Source organism: Coregonus clupeaformis, chromosome 27 (assembly GCF_020615455.1).
Source record: "Coregonus clupeaformis isolate EN_2021a chromosome 27, ASM2061545v1, whole genome shotgun sequence".
NCBI lineage: Eukaryota > Metazoa > Chordata > Actinopteri > Salmoniformes > Salmonidae > Coregonus > Coregonus clupeaformis.
In genome coordinates this window covers 28,337,966-28,358,551 of record NC_059218.1, presented here as the reverse complement: position 1 = coordinate 28,358,551, position 20,586 = coordinate 28,337,966, and the positions used below count along the sequence as shown (strand labels likewise).

The 20,586-nt window shown below is 41.5% G+C and overlaps 1 protein-coding gene across 5 annotated transcripts in view; it reads right to left on the bottom strand.

The window, feature by feature from the left end:
• LOC121541699 (protein PRRC2B) overlaps positions 1 to 20,003 on the bottom strand; it is a 39,256-nt gene extending 19,253 nt beyond the window's left edge. For 2 of the 5 annotated variants that reach the window (XM_041850946.2, XM_041850947.2), the window contains exons 1-3: positions 19,826 to 20,003; positions 10,532 to 10,708; positions 7,322 to 7,499 (exon numbers count right to left, since the gene is read on the bottom strand). In XM_041850946.2, coding sequence (XP_041706880.2) covers positions 7,322 to 7,499; positions 10,532 to 10,646 — 293 coding nt within the window. In that variant the 5' untranslated portion in view covers positions 10,647 to 10,708; positions 19,826 to 20,003. The remainder of the gene's footprint in view (positions 1 to 7,321; positions 7,500 to 10,531; positions 10,709 to 19,825) is intronic. The other 3 variants (XM_041850945.2, XM_041850948.2, XM_045208109.1) reach the window with 2 other exon arrangements.
• Between the last annotated feature and the right edge of the window lie 583 nt (positions 20,004 to 20,586).

Below are 20,586 nucleotides of genomic sequence, written 5' to 3'. Positions count from 1 at the left end.
TTCCACCATAATTTGCAAATAAATTCATAAAAAAATCCTACAATGTGATTTTCTGGAAAAATATTTCTCAATTTGTCTGTCATAGTTGACGTGTACCTATGATGAAAACTACAGGCCTCTCTCATCTTTTTAAGTGGGAGAACTTGCACAATTGGTGGCTGACTAAATACTTTTTTCCCCCACTGTACTATGCACAGTAGCACTTTGGCACATTACAGAACTTGGACACATGTAACCCAGCAATAATCTCTTTATGAATTAATTTACCCCTGACAAGACAATGGAGAATTTAGGAATAAATAGTACACCCCCTTCTTCTCGCGTACCAGGCAGCATTACACAAAGACACTCACTTTTCTGTTGTCTGGAATTGAATGAGACGTGCCTGCTATGCAAATTACACTAAATAAAAAGTAGCACTCTGAATGCTGGTTTTATAATTGCCATATACTCATTGTACATGAGTCTTCCTGCTCTCACTCCTCCAGCCACCCACACGCTAAACAATAGTGGTCACATCCCACCACTAAACTCCCACACAGACAGCTCTATGGCCTGAATGTCAGCTAACCTTGAGGTAGCAAACAAACACCTCTCAAGTCTGTGACGCAAGACTATCTTTCCTGCAGCTGCACTCTGCAGGAAAGTATACAGAAACAAACTCCAACAAATTGTGTACCAGGTGAACAAATACCCATTTCCTTGCTCACTAACGCCATGATCCCCCTATTCTTGCATCATCCAGATAATGTTACCCATTGGTTGTGCAAGAGATGACATGTTCCCTCAGAATACGAAACCCATTGAATTCATCATAGCAATACATTAATCCAAGAGTGCATCTCAGTCTAGTGTGGTTTCTTTTCCTCATCGCCACTAACCTGGAAAAACGGAACAGGTGCCCGAAATTCATGCATATCACTTTTCAGATGTCTTTACAGATCAGTAGCTAGGTTTCCTTCAAACTGCGACAGATTTTCATGCGAATGTTCTAAAATCTGCATAAAAACAATATGCGCATTTTCCCACCAGAGATGAGTTTTCATCAAATTGACTTGTGGATAAAAAGCTGTGTGTGATGGATGACATAGTGCACATAAAAATAACTTTGCGGTTAAATTCCAATGTACCGAAGAAAAAGTCACAAGTTAAATTGGTTTCCATCGCATTTTAAAACTGTACTGATGGTATAGCGCCCACTGCGCTCTAGCCAACAGCTCGCATTTACAGTATGGCTAGGCTACCTAAATTATGAGATTATTAAGGACAAAAGAGCAAGATGATTTTTTGTATTCGTCATGTCACCAGAATAATGCGGTTGCGTCAAACTGTATGCGTTCCGGCAGAAGTCCATTCATTTCATTGGGAGGCAATCCGCACCGCTGCGACTCATCTGCCGGACTAGCTTGCGGCGCGTGGCACTGCGTGCAGTGTGTCGCACGCGTTGTGTTTTTTGCCGTGTGGTACCAGTTGTAAACCATAGAAGTAGTTTCTAATTTGTAGCGCGATTCTTGTTGTGATGCAGCGCATGGATTGTGAAGACTACGTAAAATGTACCGCATGGCATTAACCTAATGTGCACGTGGCATAAGACCCTCAATATTTATTGGAAAGGAGCATCAAGCTCATCACTGTGCACTTTCACCACCTTAACTTATTTCGTCTGTAGCTTAATAAACTGCATGCTTTCCCGAGTCGTAGTGGTAGGACCACAACATATCGAGTGACTCCAAGTTTACTTCGATATGATGGGTATTATATAAATATTTGCGCACAAATGCATTTCCACCGCCACTTACCGCATACTACATTTTACAGACACAAAAAGACCTCACCTTGTCTGGTGTATTTTGTTTTGTCGACATTTGGGAAAGTCAAATTTGCTGTTTCCATCAGGCCTGTCGTGACATTTTGTATCCGACATGTATTCGCATAAAAAGGTTGGATGGAAACCTGGTTACTGAGGATGAAGGAGAGGACACAAGATCAGACACTTTAAATTATTGAGATGCACCCCTGGTGTCCTAAATCCTTCAGCCGCTGTTTGCGGACTTCCTCTTCTCCGTGGAACTTAATTGTATCAATAGCACTGATTGACCAGTGTTCACTCAATACGATGTGCAAGTGACGTCCTTCTATGTCATTCTTCCAGGGTCATGTCCCGGGTCTTTTGAATGGGCTTCAAGAATATAGCATCAAATTCATGAAAATAAGGTAATTTAAAATATATATCTAAATACAATTACATTAGTATTAGTGTATTGATTTACCCAATGCCTTTTATCCAAATATTTGACGCTCAAGAATTAAGTCTAATTAGACTACATTTCCTGCAGCGTTGCTAGCATGCTGCTCAAGCTGAGGACCTACAGGATGGTAAAAACCCGTTAGTTACAGGCCGTTTTATATTAGATTGCGGTGTGTGATTTTGAACTGAACGTTGCCAGCCAGTACTCATAGCAAATGGTCTGAATACTTATGTAAATAAGGTTTTTAATTTTTAAATACATTTGCAAAAAAATCTAAAAACCTGTTTTCGCTTTGTCATTATGGGGTATTGTGTGTAGATTGATGAGGAAAAACATTTACATTTTAGAATAAAGCTGTAACGTAACAAAATGTGGAAAAAGTGAAGGGGTCTGAATACTTTACGAATGCACTGTATACACCTGGTGGGAGTTGTAGTTCATGTTTGTAGTTCACATGAAATGGTTGTAACTTTGGCTTTTTGCTTCTTCTTGGCCGTCGACTATGTTGAAAACCGACATATGGTAAGTAAATTCAATTACATTTTAATATAGATCTTAAATGACTGCGTTATGACTGACGCCACATTTTTTTAGGCTCATTTGTATTGTATTTGTATTCATTATGGCTCCCCAGTAGTTCCTGCCAAGGCAGCAGCTACTCTTCCTGGGGTCTGGTAAAATTAATGCAGTTAAACATTTAAAAAAAAACACTACAATACATTCATAACTGATTTCACAACATATTAAGTGTGCCCCCTCAGGCCTCTAATCTACTACCACATATCTATAACAGAAAATCCATGTGTACCTGTGTGTATATTGCGTATGTTATCGTGTGTTTGTGTTGCTTCACAGTCACCGCTGTTCCAAAGGTATTTTAATCAGTTTTTTTTTTTTTAATCAAAATTTTACTGCTGGCATGAGTTACTTGATGTGGAATAGAGTTCCATGTAGTCATGGCTCTATGTAGTACTGTGTGCCTCCCATAGTCTGTTCTGGACTTGGCAACTGTGAAGAGACCTCTGGATGGGTGTCTGAGCTGTGTGCTGAGTCGTTCAAACAGACAGCTCGGTGCATTCAACATGTCAATACCTCTCACGAATACAAGTAGTGATGAAGTCAATCTCTCCTCCACTTTGAGCCAGGAGAGATTGACATGCATATTATTAATGTTAGCTCTGTGTGTCCATCCAAGGGCCAGCCGTGCTGCCCTGTTCTGAGCCAATTGCAATTTTCCTAAGTCCCTCTTTGTGGCACCTGACCACACAACTGAACAGTAGCCCAGGTGCAACAAAACTAGAGCCTGTAGGACCTGCCTTGTGGATCGTGCTGTGAAGAATGCAGAGCAGCACTTTATTATAGACAGACTTCTAGCTACTGTTGTATCAATATGCTTTGACCATGACAGTTTACAATCCAGGGTTACTTCAAGCAATTTAGTCTCCTCAACGTGTTCAATTTCCACATTATTCATTACAAGATTTAGTTGAGGTTTAGGGTTTAGTGAATGATTTGTCCCAAATACAATGCTTTTAGTTTTTGAAATTTGCCACCCATTCTGAAACTAACTGCAGTTCTTTGTTAAGTGTTGCAGTCATTTCAGTCACTGCGGTAGCTGACGTGTATAGTGTTGATTCATCCGCATACATAGACACTGAGTGGCATGTCGTTAGTAAAGATTGACAAAACGAGATAGGGAAGTAAAATAGACAAAATTAACACCGGGTAGATTGACGCATTGGCGGGTAAGAATGTCTTTCACCAGCCACGTTCACAGCATATGGGAACAGTTTTTTTCAAATCCAAAGTCCAAATGTTGGTCGAATAGACCTGAGAGACTACTACAGTGAGACTTTGTCCCCTGTAGCTCAGTTGGTAGTGCATGGCGCTTGCAACGCCAGGGTTGTGGGTTCGTTTCCCACGGGGGGCCAGTATGAAAATGTATGCACTCACTAACTGTAAATCGCTCTGGATAAGAGCGTCTGCTAAATGACTAAAATGTGTTTCTTGGCTAGTTACATCACTTTGTTCACACGCTAGGTTGTTTTTCAATATTAGTTTGAGTTTGCAGCAACTGTCTGCTGGTAGCGCAGACATGACCGAGGAGTGCCGTTACCACGGTAATGGGGCAGCTGAATATTTTTGCCTCACCTAATGACTCAAATATTTGGGGAGAAATTGTGCTTGATTGCGCATGGAACAGTCCAAAAACATTTTATTTATGACCTTTGTCATTTCTTATCGTTAAAACACTCAATTTCATTGTGCTCCTAAATTTGTGCATGCCTAAATATCAACTTTTGTACTTGTAAAAAAAGGTCAGCGTTTGAGCCCTGATAAAAATAACAACAACAAAACACCCGGATAACATTTACGTCAGTTAGCAGACGCTCTTATCCAGAGCGACTTACAAATTGGTGCATTCACCTTATACCCAGTGGGATAACCACTTTACAATGTGTTTTTTTTTTTCTTTCTTTGGGGTGGTGTAAGGGGGGGTAGAAGGATTACTTGATCCTATCCCAGGTATTCCTTAAAGAGGTGGGGTTTCAAGTGTCTCCGGAAGGTGGTGAGTGACTCCGCTGTCCTGGCGTCGTGAGGGAGCTTGTTCCACCATTGGGGTGCCAGAGCAGCGAACAGTTTTGACTGGGCTGAGCGGAACTGTGCTTCTGTAGAGGTAGGGGGGCCAGCAGGCCAGAGGTGGATGAACGCAATGCCCTCGTTTGGGTGTAGGGACTGATCAGAGCCTGAAGGTACGGAGGTGCCGTTCCCCTCACAGCTCCGTAGGCAAGCACCATGGTCTTGTAGCAGATGCGAGCTTCAACTGGAAGCCAGTGGAGTGTGCGGAGGAGCGGGGTGACGTGAGAGAACTTGGGAAGGTTGAACACCAGATGGGCTGCGGCATTCTGGATGAGTTGTAGGGGTTTAATGGCACAGGCAGGGAGCCCAGCCAACAGCGAGTTGCAGTAATCCAGACGGGAGATGACAAGTGCCTGGATTAGGACCTGTGCCGCTTCCTGTGTAAGGCAGGGTCGTACTCTCCGAATGTTGTAGAGCATGAACCTACAGGATCGGGTCACCGCTTTGATGTTAGCGGAGAACGACAGGGTGTTGTCCAGGGTCACGCCAAGGCTCGTCGCACTCTGGGAGGAGGACACAACGGAGTTGTCAACCGTGATGGCAAGATCATGGAACGGGCAGTCCTTCCCCGGGAGGAAGAGCAGCTCCGTCTTGCTGAGGTTCAGCTTGAGGTGGTGATCCGTCATCCACACTGATATGTCTGCCAGATAAGCCTCATCACTCAGCATTTTGTGACAGGGCAGCCAATTTGTTGATTCTTGATGTTCAGTGGTAGAACTGTTTAACTTTTACCATTGTATCTAAATTATTTATTTTAACATACATTGGTTAAAAGACTCAGGTCACAAAAATGAAATTGGATTGAGCAATATACCACATTACTTCTTCCTAGTAATACATTTATTGTTTTAGAAACAAACCATGCTCATGAGTTCTTTGTGATTTTTGGTGTAATAGGGGGGGCAATAGTTTGGCTGGTAAAAAATATGAGTGGCTGGTAGATTTTTACTTAATCTACCTGCAACAGTGGCTGGTGGACCAAAAAGTTTATATCCCACCTTGAAAGAGATGCAACACTTTCATATTATTTTGGTTTAGTCAAGCTATACTGAACTATAATATAAAACGCAACATGTAAAGTGTTGGTCCCATGTTTCATGAGCTGAAATAGAAGACCCCAGAAATGATCCAGTCGCACATAAAAACATTATTTCGCCACTCTAAAAATGTACAGTTGTCACAACACAATGCCACAGATGTCTCAAGTTGAGGGAGCATGCATAATTGGCATGCTGACTGCAGGAATGTCCACCAGAGCTGTTGCCAGAGAATTTAATGTTTATTTCTTTACCATTTTAGAGAATTTGCCAGTACATCCAACGGCCTCACAACCGCAGACCACTTGTAACCATGTCAACCCAGGGCCTCCACATGCGGCTTCTTCACCTGCGAGATCATCTGAGACCAGCCACCCGGACAGCTGATGAAACTGTGGGTTTGCACAACCGAATAATTTCTGTCAGAAACTGTCTCAGGGAAGCTCATCTGAGTGCTCATCATCCTCACCAGTGTCTTGACCTGACTGCAGTTCGGCGTCGTAACTGACTTCAGTGGGCAAATGCTGGAGAAGTGTTCTCTTCACGGATGAATCCCGGGTTTCAACTGTACCGGGCAGATGGAAGACAGCGTGTATGGCGTCGTGTGGGTGAGCGGTTTGCTGATGTCAACATCGTGAACAGCGTGCCCAGTGGTGGTGGGGTTATGGTATGGGCAGGCATAAGCTACGGACAACGAACACAATTGCATTTTATCAACGGCAATTTCAATGCACAGCAATACCGTGACGAGATCCTGAGGCCCATTGTCGTGCCATTCATCCGCCGCCATCAACTCACGTTTCAGCATGATAATGTACGGCCCATGTCGCAAGGATCTGTACACAATTCCCGGAAGCTGAAAATGACCCAGTTCTTCCATGGCCTGCATACTCTGGATCGACATGTACAACAGCGTGTTCCAGTTCCCTCTAATATCCAACAACTTTGTACAGCCATTGAAGAGTGGGACAACATTCCACAGGCCACAATCAACAGCTTGATCAACTCTATGCGATGCAGATGTGTCGCACTACATGAGGCAAATTGTTGTCACACCAGATACTGACTGGTGTCCTGATCCACGCCCCTACCTTTTTTTAAGGTATCTGTGACCAACAGATGCATATCTGTATTCCCAGTCATGTGAAATCCATAGATTAGGGCCTAATGAATTTATTTCAATTGACTGGTTTGCTTATATGAACTGTAACTGAGTAAAATCTTAGAAATTGTTGCGTTTATATTTTTGTTCAGTGTACATCAGTTGCTGATTGAAATGGCAAGATTGAAAAGCCGTAGACACAGCAATCTTCAAGAAACAGAGTTGGGTGTAACTGCATTAATCTGTTATTCAGACCACCTTTCCCAGTGTCCATTCCGGGCTCTCTCACCCACCTCTTTTGATCGGGTTGTTCCTGCTTGTTTGCCCATCCTGTTCCGTCTTTGGGCACGATAATCACGTTGGGGTCGTTTCCTTTGTTCTCTGACTTCAGGCTCGGCAGGTGAGCGGGTGGGGGCATGCGCCGGGCTGCGGCCACTTTGCCAAGACTCTGTAAGCCATGTCGCGGAACTGCTGGGAGGAAGAGGAGAGGAGAAAGAGGAGATGGGGCGAGAGAAAGATGGAGTGGGAGTAAGAGTGGACACAGACAGGGGGAAGGAGAGAGGTGTGAATAAAGCTCTTTGCAAATGTTATGCATTGGTCAACCTTCATGAGCCAAGCCAAATCAAATCCTTAAAGCCATGAACATACGAGTTAAACACAGAAGCAGACCTGGGTTCAAATATCTTAATTACTTTAACATACATTTCAAAGTAAGTAGTAAAATATTTTATTTAAAAAAGACAAGTATTGGAAAGCATTTGGAAATGCACAAATACACTGACTCAAATACACTCACATATTTTTAAACGCAGGTATTTGAAAATACTTTCAAATAGTAGGCTATTTATAGGAATTTTTTTAATACTTCCAAAAGAAGTAGTTGATTCGGGACACATTTGAAAATACTCAAATACACAGAAAATAATTATTTCAACTCCCACACGTTTCTCTCTCCCTCTCTCGCTGAAAGACTATGCCCATAGCTTACCCATGATGTTGAACAATTTAAGTCAATAAGTCATCATTTTAGTCAAAGTATGATCTATTTGGGGTTGAAGTGGAAAATCCGAAGTGGTAACTTATATACTTCTGATATTTTCCGTGCCAATGCAGTGTGTTTCACCTATGATATGACGTGCTAATACTGTAGTCTGTGTTTCTTGTCTGGGCTGGGTTTTATTTTAATGTTACCACCCACCATCATGGCATTGTTTATTATATCAGAAACACCTGCAAAGTTCTTAGTCTTTGTGAGTCGCGACTGAGCATTATAATAATCTTTGGCTGAGCCAAACAGCTTTTCACCGTAGCCTCCACTTGGCCACCTGAGCCATGGAGCAAATTAAAATGGGGGTGCAAACTTGTTTTTGCACCTCCACTTATTTATTTTTTATATAGCAGAAAGCCATTCATTTTTTTATATATAAACATATACAAAACTAGACACACAACATACAAAGTGATGCAAGTCATTTCCTGTGTTCGATGACCTGGTGCAGACATGTGATGCTTTTTGGCAGGCTCATTCAGTCCTGATACAGTACCGCTTCTCCTTAGTGTGAGAACTGCCTATCCACTCAGTTAAGGCTAATACAAAACAATTTGCATAAAATGTAGGGGCATGTCATTAATACAAAGAAACTAAATAATGACCATAAACTCATCTAAGTCTTGACCTATTGTCTTGACCTACTGTCTTTAGCCCTCAAGTAACGTGGACAATAAGAGAACACGCCACAACCCTACGCTACAGCTTAGAAGTTAAAATAAATTATCTCCAGCTCAGGGCTCCAGCTATGCACTTCGATTGCCAACCTGCTTAGTGGCTATCCTGCAAGATCAAGTTTCTTGGTTACAGCAGAGACAATAAATCCCCTCCTGGATCAAGATCTCTGCTGGCCAAATTTGTCTTGTACGTAAAAAATAAAAAGTATGAAAATATTTCGGAAAGAAATAGTGTCCCTTGTGCACTGTACCGTATACACTGGTATGGTAACAGGAACGGTATGAAGATATGACAACCTGGATACCACCCAACCCCCCAAATAATACATAATCAAATAAACTAAGATGGGGTTGTCTGTGTGGCAGAAAACCATGAGGTGTTGCTGTGGAATAGCCCTTATGTGCTTGGTCCCTCAGTCTGTGAAATGTGAGTTAAGAGGTTTATTTTTAACAAATGTTATAGAAAAGGTACTTCAGTATTTCTAGAGAGATTGCTCTTTGGCCTCAGTCAACCACAGTTAAATTAACAATTCACATGTGCGAATCAGATTAATTGAAGAAAAAAAAGAATTCCAGGTAATGAATGAATGAATTAAAAAAGAAAAATAACTGTGTGAAAACGCCTTCAGTTGTTGGTTGTGTTAAAGTGGTCCCCACCTCCTCTCCCACAGAGGAAACCAGGGGGACTCCCCAGCCAGCATCACTGCTACTCTTCTCCGTCCCCAGTTCAGAAAACTGACACTGTCAACTGCAAACGTTGGTCCCAGCCCATGAAATAAGACAGCAACCCATTTGGAGGAAGTGCAGTACAGCCGTTAGACCATACAGGAAGAACTACATCATGTTTTTTTCTGTCTTTTCTTGGCTCCAAAGCTCTGACACATCAACAGTCTTGTGTAGTTTATTATCTGTAGCGTGTAGCTGCCAGTCATTTGCTGAGATACTTCATCATCCGACATGTGAGAGTTCCATGCACAGCCAGGCAGTGTTGGTCGTCTCATGCAGACAAGTAGTTGAAAGGTGACTGGTCCTGGATGAACTCGCCGATACCAATGAGCAAAGTCACTGTAGCCTATCATTTCACTTCCCTTAGCTGTGAGAACCATGGCAAGGGCCAGGGCTGACTTGGGCATTGCTGTAGCGCAGCTTAATCGCCTACCAGCAGCCAAGGTTGCACCGTGTCCATTACAATGTAGAAAAACTTGTGTAGTCCAAACCAATCAATAGTTAGGCTATCCATATTACCGGAGCTTCATCTTATTCTTTCTATTTCTATGGCGGATTCACGCCCGCAATTTATGGAAGATGCCAAAACTTTGGAGATAACAATAGATGGCAAAGTCAAAGATACTGGTTTCCCCTATCCATCTGTGGCTAAGTTTTCCCTAAATGCTTATGACAAATCCAGCTCCAGAATCAGCCACAGCCTAGCCAGCTAATCCTTTGAAAACGGTGTAGCAACAAAAGACAACATTAGCTAGCTAGATAAGGTTAGCATGCTACTACACTGACAGGTGTCAGTGCCCTATTTGTTGTTATTTCTAAACTCCACGTGGAAATCACCACAACGTTCCCACCCACAATTTGTGAATATGTTTTAGCAGCCTGCATCCTTCTTGGGAGATGGAACTTAAACGAGAATTTCCGCTATAGGACAGAAATTAAGTTGAAATAGGGGAGGTATTGCCCTCTGGTGGGGGCCTTTAAATAACAAATACAGATGTATTTGAACCCAGGTCTGCACAGAAGTCCTTGAAAAATAATGGACAATGACTTACCTGCGGTTTTCTGAGTTTCTATAGACTTTCCCTTGTACTTATCAAATAGGCTGAGTGAGGAATACTTGCTTTTCCCATCCTTGGACTTGGTTATTTGCCCCAAACGATCGGACATTGCGATGTAATGTCATCGAGTATGGAAATGTTTCTATGCGCCTCTTGCTGTGCCTTCTTTTACTGCAGAGAGAAAAGAGGAAACTGTTAGCGCACAAGACACATCAGCTTAGAATTGGAAAGAACGTAATGTTATTAAATCTATTCTAAAGTGTTATGAAAATGTCAACATGCCAATCTTAATTCAATTTCCCAAGACAGTCATTGGTCAAAACAACACAGGTGGGGGCTAAATATTCACAAAAGTGAGATGAAATGGTCAAAGTCAGGCACATCCCAGTTCTGTGTCGTTTTGAGTCCATAACATCCAAGGTGGTCAGGAAAACGTCACACTTCACAATGAAGGCACACACAACAACTTACAGTGCCTTGCAAAAGTATTCGTCCCCCTTGGCATTTTTCCTATTTTGTTGCATTACAACCTGTAATTTAAATTGATTTTTATTTGGATTTCATGTAATGGACATACACAAAATAGTCCAAATTGGTGAAGTGAAATTAAAAAAATTAGTCGTTTCAAAAAAATACTTACACATAAACAACGGAAAAGTGGCGCGTGCATATGTATTCACCCCCTTTGCTATGAAGCCCCTAAATAAGATCTGGTGCAACCAATTACCTTCAGAAGTCACATAATTAGTTAAATAAAGTCCACCTGTGTGCAATCTAAGTGTCACATGATCTCAGTATATATACACCTGTTCTGAAAGACCCCAGAGTCTGCAACACCACTAAGCAAGGGGCACCACCAAGCAAGCGGCACCATGAAGACCAAGGAGCTCTCCAAACAGGTCAGGGACAAAGTTGTGGAGAAGTACAGATCAGGGTTGGGTTATAAAAAAATCAGAAACTTTGAGCATCCCACGGAGCACCATTAAATCCATTATTTAAAAAATGGAAAGAATATGGCACCACAACAAACCTGCCAAGAGAGGGCCGCCCACCAAAATTCATGGACCAGGCATGGAGGGCATTAATCAGAGAGGCAACAAAGAGGCGAAAGATAACCCTGAAGGAGCTGCAAAGCTCCACAGCGGAGATTGGAGTATCTGTCCATAGGACCACTAAGTCGTACACTCCACAGAGCTGGGCTTTACGAAAGAGTGGCCAGAAAAAAGCCATTGCTTAAAGAAAAAAATAAGCAAACATGTTTGGTGTTCACCAAAAGGCATGTGGGAGACTCCCCAAATATATGGAAGAAGGTACTCTGGTCAGATGAGACTAAAATTTAGCTTTTTGGCCATCAAGGAAAATGTCTGGCGCAAACCCAACACCTCTCATCACCCCGAGAACACCATCCCCACAGTGAAGCATGGTGGTGGCAGCATCATGCTGTGGGGATGTTTTTCGTCGGCAGGGACTGGGTAACTGGTCAGAATTGAAGGAATGATGGATGGTGCTAAATACAGGGAAATCCTGTTTCAGTCTTCCAGAGATTTGAGACTGGGATGGAGGTTCACCTTCCAGCAGGACAATGACCCTAAGACCTAAAGCAACCATTGAGTGGTTTAAGAGGAAACGTTTAAATGTCTTGCAATGGCCTAGTCAAAGCCCAGACCTCAATCCAATTGAGAATCTGTGGTATGACTTAAAGATTGCTGTACACCAGCGGAACCCATCCAACTTGAAGGAGCTGGAGCAGTTTTGCCTTGAAGAATGGGCAAAAATCCCAGTGGCTAGATGTGCCAAGCTTATAGAGACATACCCCAAGAGACTTGCAGCTGTAATTGCTGCAAAAGGTGGCTCTACAAATTATTGACTTTTGGGGGGGGGGGTCTGGGGGTGAATTGTTATACACGCTCAAGTTTTCAATTTGTTTTACTTATTTCTTGTTTGTTTCACAATAAAAAATATTTTGCATCTTCAAAGTGGTAGGCATGTTCAAAGATAGCATCAATGAGGGCCACGAAGAGTATGGAAGACTGCTGGATGGTCTTCTGGTGGTGAGCAGTGGTAATACTGAACAAATGCAGATGGGTCCATATAGAAAAGGGAATCTGTCTAAAAAAAAGACTGTTCTGAAACCCTCCTATCCTTTAAGACAACTGGTGTGAGAGAACTGAAACATTTAGGTGACAAGGACAGGAAACCAGTTGTAACCACTGGGACACAGTGCGCTCTTCAGAGAGAACACTCATCTATAGAGCACTGCTGCTGGGCAGCCACGCAATCAAGGTCTACTCATTAAACAGACTTTAAATTAGAATTACTTTTGAACAAAACCTCACTGTGATTAGGGCTGTGACAACACCAGTGTCGCAATATTTTTTCCATGGCAAAAATGAAAACATGAAGCAGACTAAACTCTTTGGGGTCCTGTATGCAAAAAATGGTGTGCTATAGCTTCGAAAATAAATAAATATGACTCTGGATGAAAACATAAAATGTTTGTTTCCAACATTAGGGCTGTTTTCCTGAGTGCACTGCATTTATGGTGATATTTTTAGCATTGAGCGAATATAGCTAACATATTTTTTTTAACATTTGAGAAATGGGTCTGGTCTACCTCAATCCTTTCTATTAGGGCTGACCCCATTTAGTCGACTGCTCGATTGTTCGGTCAATAGGCTGCTGGTCGACCCAGATTTCTTTAGTCGAGCAGTAGCACAAAAAAAAGAAGGAAAAGAATGTGTACAAGACACCTGTCTGATTGGCTCCTGTCTGAGTGGACTGATCAATTGTGGAGGCCGTGGGGATGGCACAGTCCATCAGTCTTAAAACGTAATGTGTTACTGAAATTGTATATGGTTATATTACATATGAACAATGGTGCAACACTAATAAAAAATATATTTTATAACAAATGCGCTTTCTCCCATGTTGGATAGTGGTCGCTGTGTGCGGTTCAGAAACATAACAGTGCGCTGTTCAATTGCCGCCTTTTCCTAGACCATGTTGCTATGTGCATAATAGCAAAGTTAACCTGCATATTGGTGTTGAGAACAATGCGCAGCGGCAGCAGTAGAATGAGCAGATGAGAAAACAGCCCTTGCCTAATTGTTTAAGAAAAGTGAGGAGAGAGGAAACCAACTTAATTAGGTCTATAATCAATAGCCTAACTGTTAAATGTGCCTGGCTTTATAAATCATCAATATATCTACAGAAATAAGACAGATCCTGCTTCTGTTTGTTTAATAGCCTACTGATTCCGTGAGCACCAAGACTCACGCAACGACATATCAAGTAAACAACTTCACAAATTCGGCTGTTTTTAAATCTTTGCTGTAAAAAATGCTTTAATTTTTTGTTGTTGCTGTTTACACTGTTCCAAATTGTTCGAAAAATAATATTTATAATAATAATCCTAATTTTTCTTGATCTCCTTATTGTTATTATTACTATTATTATGATGATCATAAGTAATGTCATTATCATTAGTAGGCTTAGTACAGCAGTCTTGTATAACCACCATTGAGCTGTAGGCCTAAGAGCACATCCTTTTTAGTCTTAATACCCTAACTTACTTAGGCTACTGTATCAATCATTCATTCGTTCATGTCGTCTCACAGCATACGAGTCATTCATGATTTGAAATGCAATCAAGCATTTTAGTTTGAAAATAAAGTAAAGCGAGCCTGGAATAATTAGCTTAAACAACAACTGTTCCATTTCGGAAATTGCATTCCCAAATGAATGAGACTGTTTTTAGTTCTTACTGTAACAAAGGGTTAACAAAAAACTTTAAATAAATTATAAGCGTACCAGAGTCTGTAGTGTTGTTTACATTGTTCCAAATGTATATTGTAATCTATACAGCACCTGTTTGGCACACATAATATGCACCCAGCGCTTGCTTCTTACCTTCGTTTTCCTTATTTTCCACAACTAGTCAAATATATTCCACTCATCAGACTTTCCCTTCACCTCCTGAGCAGCCAGTAAACATTCCCCCGTTTCGAGTTTATTAGCCACGTCCTCTGCATCCATTTCACTGTCACGTGTTATGGTATTCAGAGTTTGTTGATGTGACTATGATATGCTATGCTATAGGTCAGGCCCTATTGTGCCCTATTCGGATTAGATTAGTTTTACTGGGGGAGGTCGGCTAATGTAATTCCGTGCACAAGCACAAAACACCACATCTGTAATTTTAGTCCTGTCCGAATCTGCCATGGCAGTAATTTTTACATGGCAGGAGAGTAACAATTCCAGCCAGAATAACCTACTGTTTTTTGGCGAACTCCAAAGTCCTCTGATAATACTAGTCCTCTAATCGACATCCCTTTCTTTTGAGAGAAATGTCTAAGTTTGACAGGTGTTGCTCGCAGTTTGGCGTAAGAAAACAATAACTGATTCGAGAATTTACCTAAATGCTGTGCATAAGCTATAGGCTATAATGAATGGCCTACATGTAGCCTTCAACTTTACACAGTGAATGCTTTTTGGGCGTATGAATTGAATATTGCCAAATATATCAACAAAAAATACTTAGCCTATTTAATGCAACCCATGCTGTTAATAGATCGCAAAGCAGCATACAACTGACCTAAACGTTTGGAAATTATAAGTTAACTTTCTCATCCATAGCCTTAAACGCATCTCAAGTGCAATTGCACTGGTTAGCTCACATCTGAAGGCTGGGGGGCATTTAGGATGCACTGCGGATCGCCAAAAATATCCTAATGATTAGGATCACATTTCCTCAATTTAAATATTATGGCGACACTATACGAAACATGGTTTGGTATGGTTTAGAACAGGGTGGGCAAACCTTTTGGCTCAAGGGCCACATTGAGTTTTGAAACCAAGTGAAGGGCCACATACTATATGAGTGACAAAACATGAAGCATTTATTCATTTTCACATTGACACGCAACTACTAGTGTACTGTAGGTGTACATATGCTTGCAGAACAATTCTACCCTTGTACCATCTCTACCCTTGTTTTTTGTGAACACATTTTCCACAAAATGTTCACAAAATGTATATCACAGACAGTCAAACACACACAGATCCTGCATCTCTACCCTTGTAAAGTACAATCAAACTTACAGTCACAATATGCAAACTTAAAAATAGATGACTGGAGACATGCAAAATGCAACAGCAGAAACATATGGTAAGAGCATCCGTTTAATTTGGAATGGTCTGTTTTTGAAAGCATATTAAAAGGAACAATTCTCATCTCCATTGTGAGCCATATTTACAGCTATCCAATCACCTCAGCCCAAATCTGACTGATTAGTTATTACCTGTATCCAAGTACATTGCTAGATAATTCTCACTGCATAACCATCACCATGAAAAAGCATAATCCTTGCCTACCTTAGTCATGGTTATTTGAGTCTTAATGTGAACAATGGGTCTGGTCACCTCTCTTGGCAAGAGCATCAAAGTCTGGTGTCATCTTTGATGTAGAGATTCTCAGAACAGCTGACAGGTGGTAATTTGTTAAATTTGACCTGTGACGGGATTTGTTGTAATTCATGACTGAGAACGTTTGTTCACACACATATGTGGACACGAATAAAACAAGCATCCTTTGGGCGTGCTTTTTACTGTTTGGAAACTTTGTTTCATTCAGTGAGCCATAGAACTAGTCTATTGTTGCTGTTTTGTACTTCTCCTTCAAAGCACTGTCACATTGGATGTCGATGAGCTCCAATTGTGTGTCTGGTGGTGCTTTTCACTGTCGAAAGACGGGGCATGATACAAGCTCCAGCTCTGTCTCAATCTTGGTGAAGTCTGAGAAGCGGCAGGAAAACTCAGCATGCAGGTCGATCAAAGTGCTACTGTATGTCTCAAGGCGATGTGGCCGCGTTTAGTGCGGCCAGTGTCGGAAAATGAGCAAGAGACCGGCTGCTCATTTGTCTGTAGAACAACGTAAGTTTGGCCTTGAATGCTTTCACGTTGTAATACAGTTCATGCAATTTACACAATTTACCTGCAGTTTCACATTTAGATCGTTCAGATGCCCCAATATGTCCACACCGAAAGCAAAGTCGCCCAGCCAGTCTGTCTTTCAACTCGGAGAAGTCGTCAGCTTTACCAACCGTATCAAGGAACATACCTATCTCCCCTCTCAGTTCCCACACACGGCAAAATAGTTTTCCCAGGCTTAGCCAGCGCACATTTGAATGGTACAACAAGTCTTGGTGCTCTGCCTCTGTCAATGAGCAGCTGAACGAACTGACGATGGTTAAGCCCCCCTACCCATATAAAGTTGACAAGTTTTACAACCACGTTGACAACATTTTCCAGCTTTAACACACTTTTACACAGGGTTTCCTGATGAATAATACAGTGAAGAAATACCAATTCCTCTGAGTTAGGGCTTTCATATTTTACTTTGTCTTGTAATCTTTTTAGTAGGCTCATGTTTTTACCGGTTAGATTTGGCGATGCATCTGTTGTGACGTTTGCTCCACGGCAGAATCATTCTTTCCAAGCAGGCGCCATCTATTGGAGGTTGTTTGAATATCATGGAATGAGTAATCTTAGGCCAAAAATCCTAACTCAAATATAATAATATTTAATACTTTTTTTTTTAAACGGGAACCAAGCTGGAGTTATCAGTGTGGCCCTATCACCTGGACATGTTGAAATACTGTATCTTCACGCCTAGAATACAAACCTCCAGGCTTGTCATAACTGTCAATTTATTGAACAAAAATAAGATTTACATGAGGCAGTTTGAAAAAACTAATCCCGTCCAAATTGTCCTCTGGAATAATGGACATTCTGGAGTAATAATTACATAACCAACGTTCTCTAGTAATACTAGTCCCGTGCGAATAGGTATTTGGTCACGTAAAGAGAGCAAGTGTTGAGGGAATAGGGAACGTTTTTCCTAGTTTTCGGTAGCAGAACTTTTCAGTCAGAAATGGCTGTAATTATGTTGCAGCTTTAGCAACACGGTCAGCACGATAAACACTGATGTTCTGTGGTGGTCGCTGAAGCAGGGAGGAGAGAGAGACAACGTGTGCAAGTCACAGTCACTCGCTGTCCTTTTTTTTTTTAACACAGCGCAGCAAGTCTGAGCCAGGCCTGGCACAATCAAATCAATTGCTGGTCAGACTCCCTCTATTTAATCAAACAGTGTGCTTAAAGCATCAGACAAGCTCAGTGAATATAGTTCATTTGATTAAAACACATAGGATGTGTCAATATATGGAAAAATACACGCTTTAAAATGTTGACCAATCGATTGGTCGAAAGAACAGATGACTCTTGGTGGACCAAGATTTATGTTTGTTTTTTTAATGCGCGAAGAAAAACTGAGCTGGTCGAGCATATCAATTCAAACTTGTTACCCATAGAAAGGCTAGAAATTGATTGATATATTTTTTAAATTTTTTTATTCATTCAATTGCTACGCCCTGTCACAAGACGATCTATGGCTGATTTATGAAATCAAAATTCGACACTTCGCGGCCACCAGAGTTTCACATATGACTACAGTTTGCATTGAATTGTGGGTCATATCAACCTCGCAAGTGACCAAAGTTGTTCACTCGCTCCCTCAAGCTAAATCGAGGGCCTAGGGGGCAACGTTAGTGAATTGGACCTCCACTTAAGATAGCAATCAAACTGCATCCGGTTTCGCCAGGGATTCCAGAGGGAAAGTGGCTAGCGCAAGGGCCGAGGGGGTAAAAATAGCATGTTTGGACTGCAGCCCCGTTACCTTATTTGGCACTTAATATAGTGTTTTTTAATTTAATTTAACCTCTTGAGATAGGAACACGTTTTTTTATGAAGTTGAACATGTGAAATCCAAAGTTGTTTTTTTATACCAAGTTACACTTCTGAAAAGGCACCAAATTCGTCAAACGATCCTCATCCCGTGTAGCTCAGTTGGTAGAGCATGGCGCTTGCAACGGCAGGGTTGTGGGTTCGATTCCCACGGGGGACCAGTATGAAAAAATGTATGCACTCACTAACTGTAAATCGCTCTGGATAAGAGCATCTGCTAAAATGAAATATTATTAATCTCCAATTTCATAACCCTGGGCAAAATGTCCCCCCCCAAACACATAAATGCAGTGTCATTTATGTTTTAAAACTTACATTCTCTTAAGTTCTCTCTACCTCGTAGCAAAATGTGTAGTATTGCAGGATATTAGATTTAAAGCTGCAACAAAGAATCTCTGCCCCATGACAAAATGTGTAGTATTACAGGATATAACAAAAGGGGTCCCCGATCCCAAAAAGTTTGAGAACCCCTGAGCTAGCGTACAAGCAGACGGACATTTCTATAGCCTAGTTGCCAGCTAGCTGTTGTTTGTGCACTAACGTTATATTGCGCAAGAGTTAGCGGTCACAAATATTTTACATTTTCAAAGGGAATACAAATAATTATCAGCAACAAACGGTTTAATCGCAACAAAACGTAAGAATAAAACGTAGGAACACAGTTCGCTAACCACCAAGGCCTGATTAAAATGGCAGTTTGCCGTGTTAGCTGGCTAACCATTATTAGTTTGCTAGCTAGCTAACTGTTTTCTGCGTATGCTAACTAGCAAAGGTAGTTATTGTAAAACATTGTTGATACTCGTTACCTATGCAATTTTAGTTCAAACAGAGGGTTTTAGGCCACGGACTAGTCCAATTTGACAGTCAAATGTTGAAGTGGTAGACAGGCGCTAGCTAGCCATCTCTGCTGAATTAGCTTGTTAGCTAGCTAGTAGTAGTACGCGCTTGGTGGTCTGCCAAGCATCACAGAGTATGTAAACATTGATTGCGTTGTTTATATCTGCGAGTTCGTGAAAAACTTGACATGGGCATTAATTCTTAAATAAAAACTATTTTATTAAGTATTGATATAACAACTATTATTTTAGTCAAAATAATAACATTAACACCAAACTGGTTTAGCTAGATGTCAAGTTAACTAGCCTAGCAACTAACGTTAGCTAGCTAAGATTGCGAGACGGCCAATCAACTGAAGTTCCTGTCTGGAATTCCAAAAGAAAATCCCCAGAAAATGCAGCAATTTGGCGTTTTAGAGAACACATGAAACCCTTCACTTTCTGGTGACAGTAGTGCAGGTGAAATTGCACAAACGAAAACAAATTATTTTAGCAGTTTGCCATATTTCAGGACCACGGAAGGCGGCGATGACATAGGACAAGGCGATTAAAAATGGCTGCTGCACAGAACAAAGCAACAATACAACTGGGCAGTTGGAGAAGTCCCTGCAAAACCGTTCACACATAACTCCAAAACACATTCATAACTCACCAATTTTACTTGTTAGTATTTCTTGTGCTCAATAATGGCGATTTATTTCCGGAAAATTGCGTTGCTTCAAAGGATGGCTGGCGATTGTGCTGCCGATTCTTATTCTATTTTCCCGTTTCCTTGTGTTGTTGGTGGGCAACCTACCCCGCCTGAAAATGAAAGTCCTTGCCACAGACAGAATGGGTAACCCAGACACGTCACTGTGGCTATAAAGCTGAAGCATCCGCTTAGAACTTTTCTCCCCACCAAATATGGTAGTGAGAGGAAGTCCAGTCGCGGGTAGTGGGAGAGGATGGAACTAGGTGAAACTGGGCTGATATTCTGCTCATTTTCTCATCGATGAAACATCTGATCTCAATACATTTTTCTGTTCTCAAAACTAGAACGTGTTATGAATACACTGCACTAGGTTTGATAAACTTGACTCTTTGCCAAAGTAAAACAAAAATGCGTTGTTTAGAAGGAGTGCAAGGTCGAATTGAGTTTGTGCACACGCGCACTTCACAGAGTCGACGGTCCCTAACGGAAATATGCAAATACGTGCTACAACGCGCCAATAGGATCTAACTAGCTCATGCATGGCTTTGCCCACCTCCTTGCTTGTTCTGCCCACCATGCATCATTTGCTCTCACTGTAAACGACACAGATTAACTATTTTGGGTTAAATATAAATATCTTTGTCCTTGCTCTCGTCGTCTCTGGTGTGGCTGTATACGGATATGACGTACTGAATGTAACAGCGATCCCTGGTGTCCAGAGC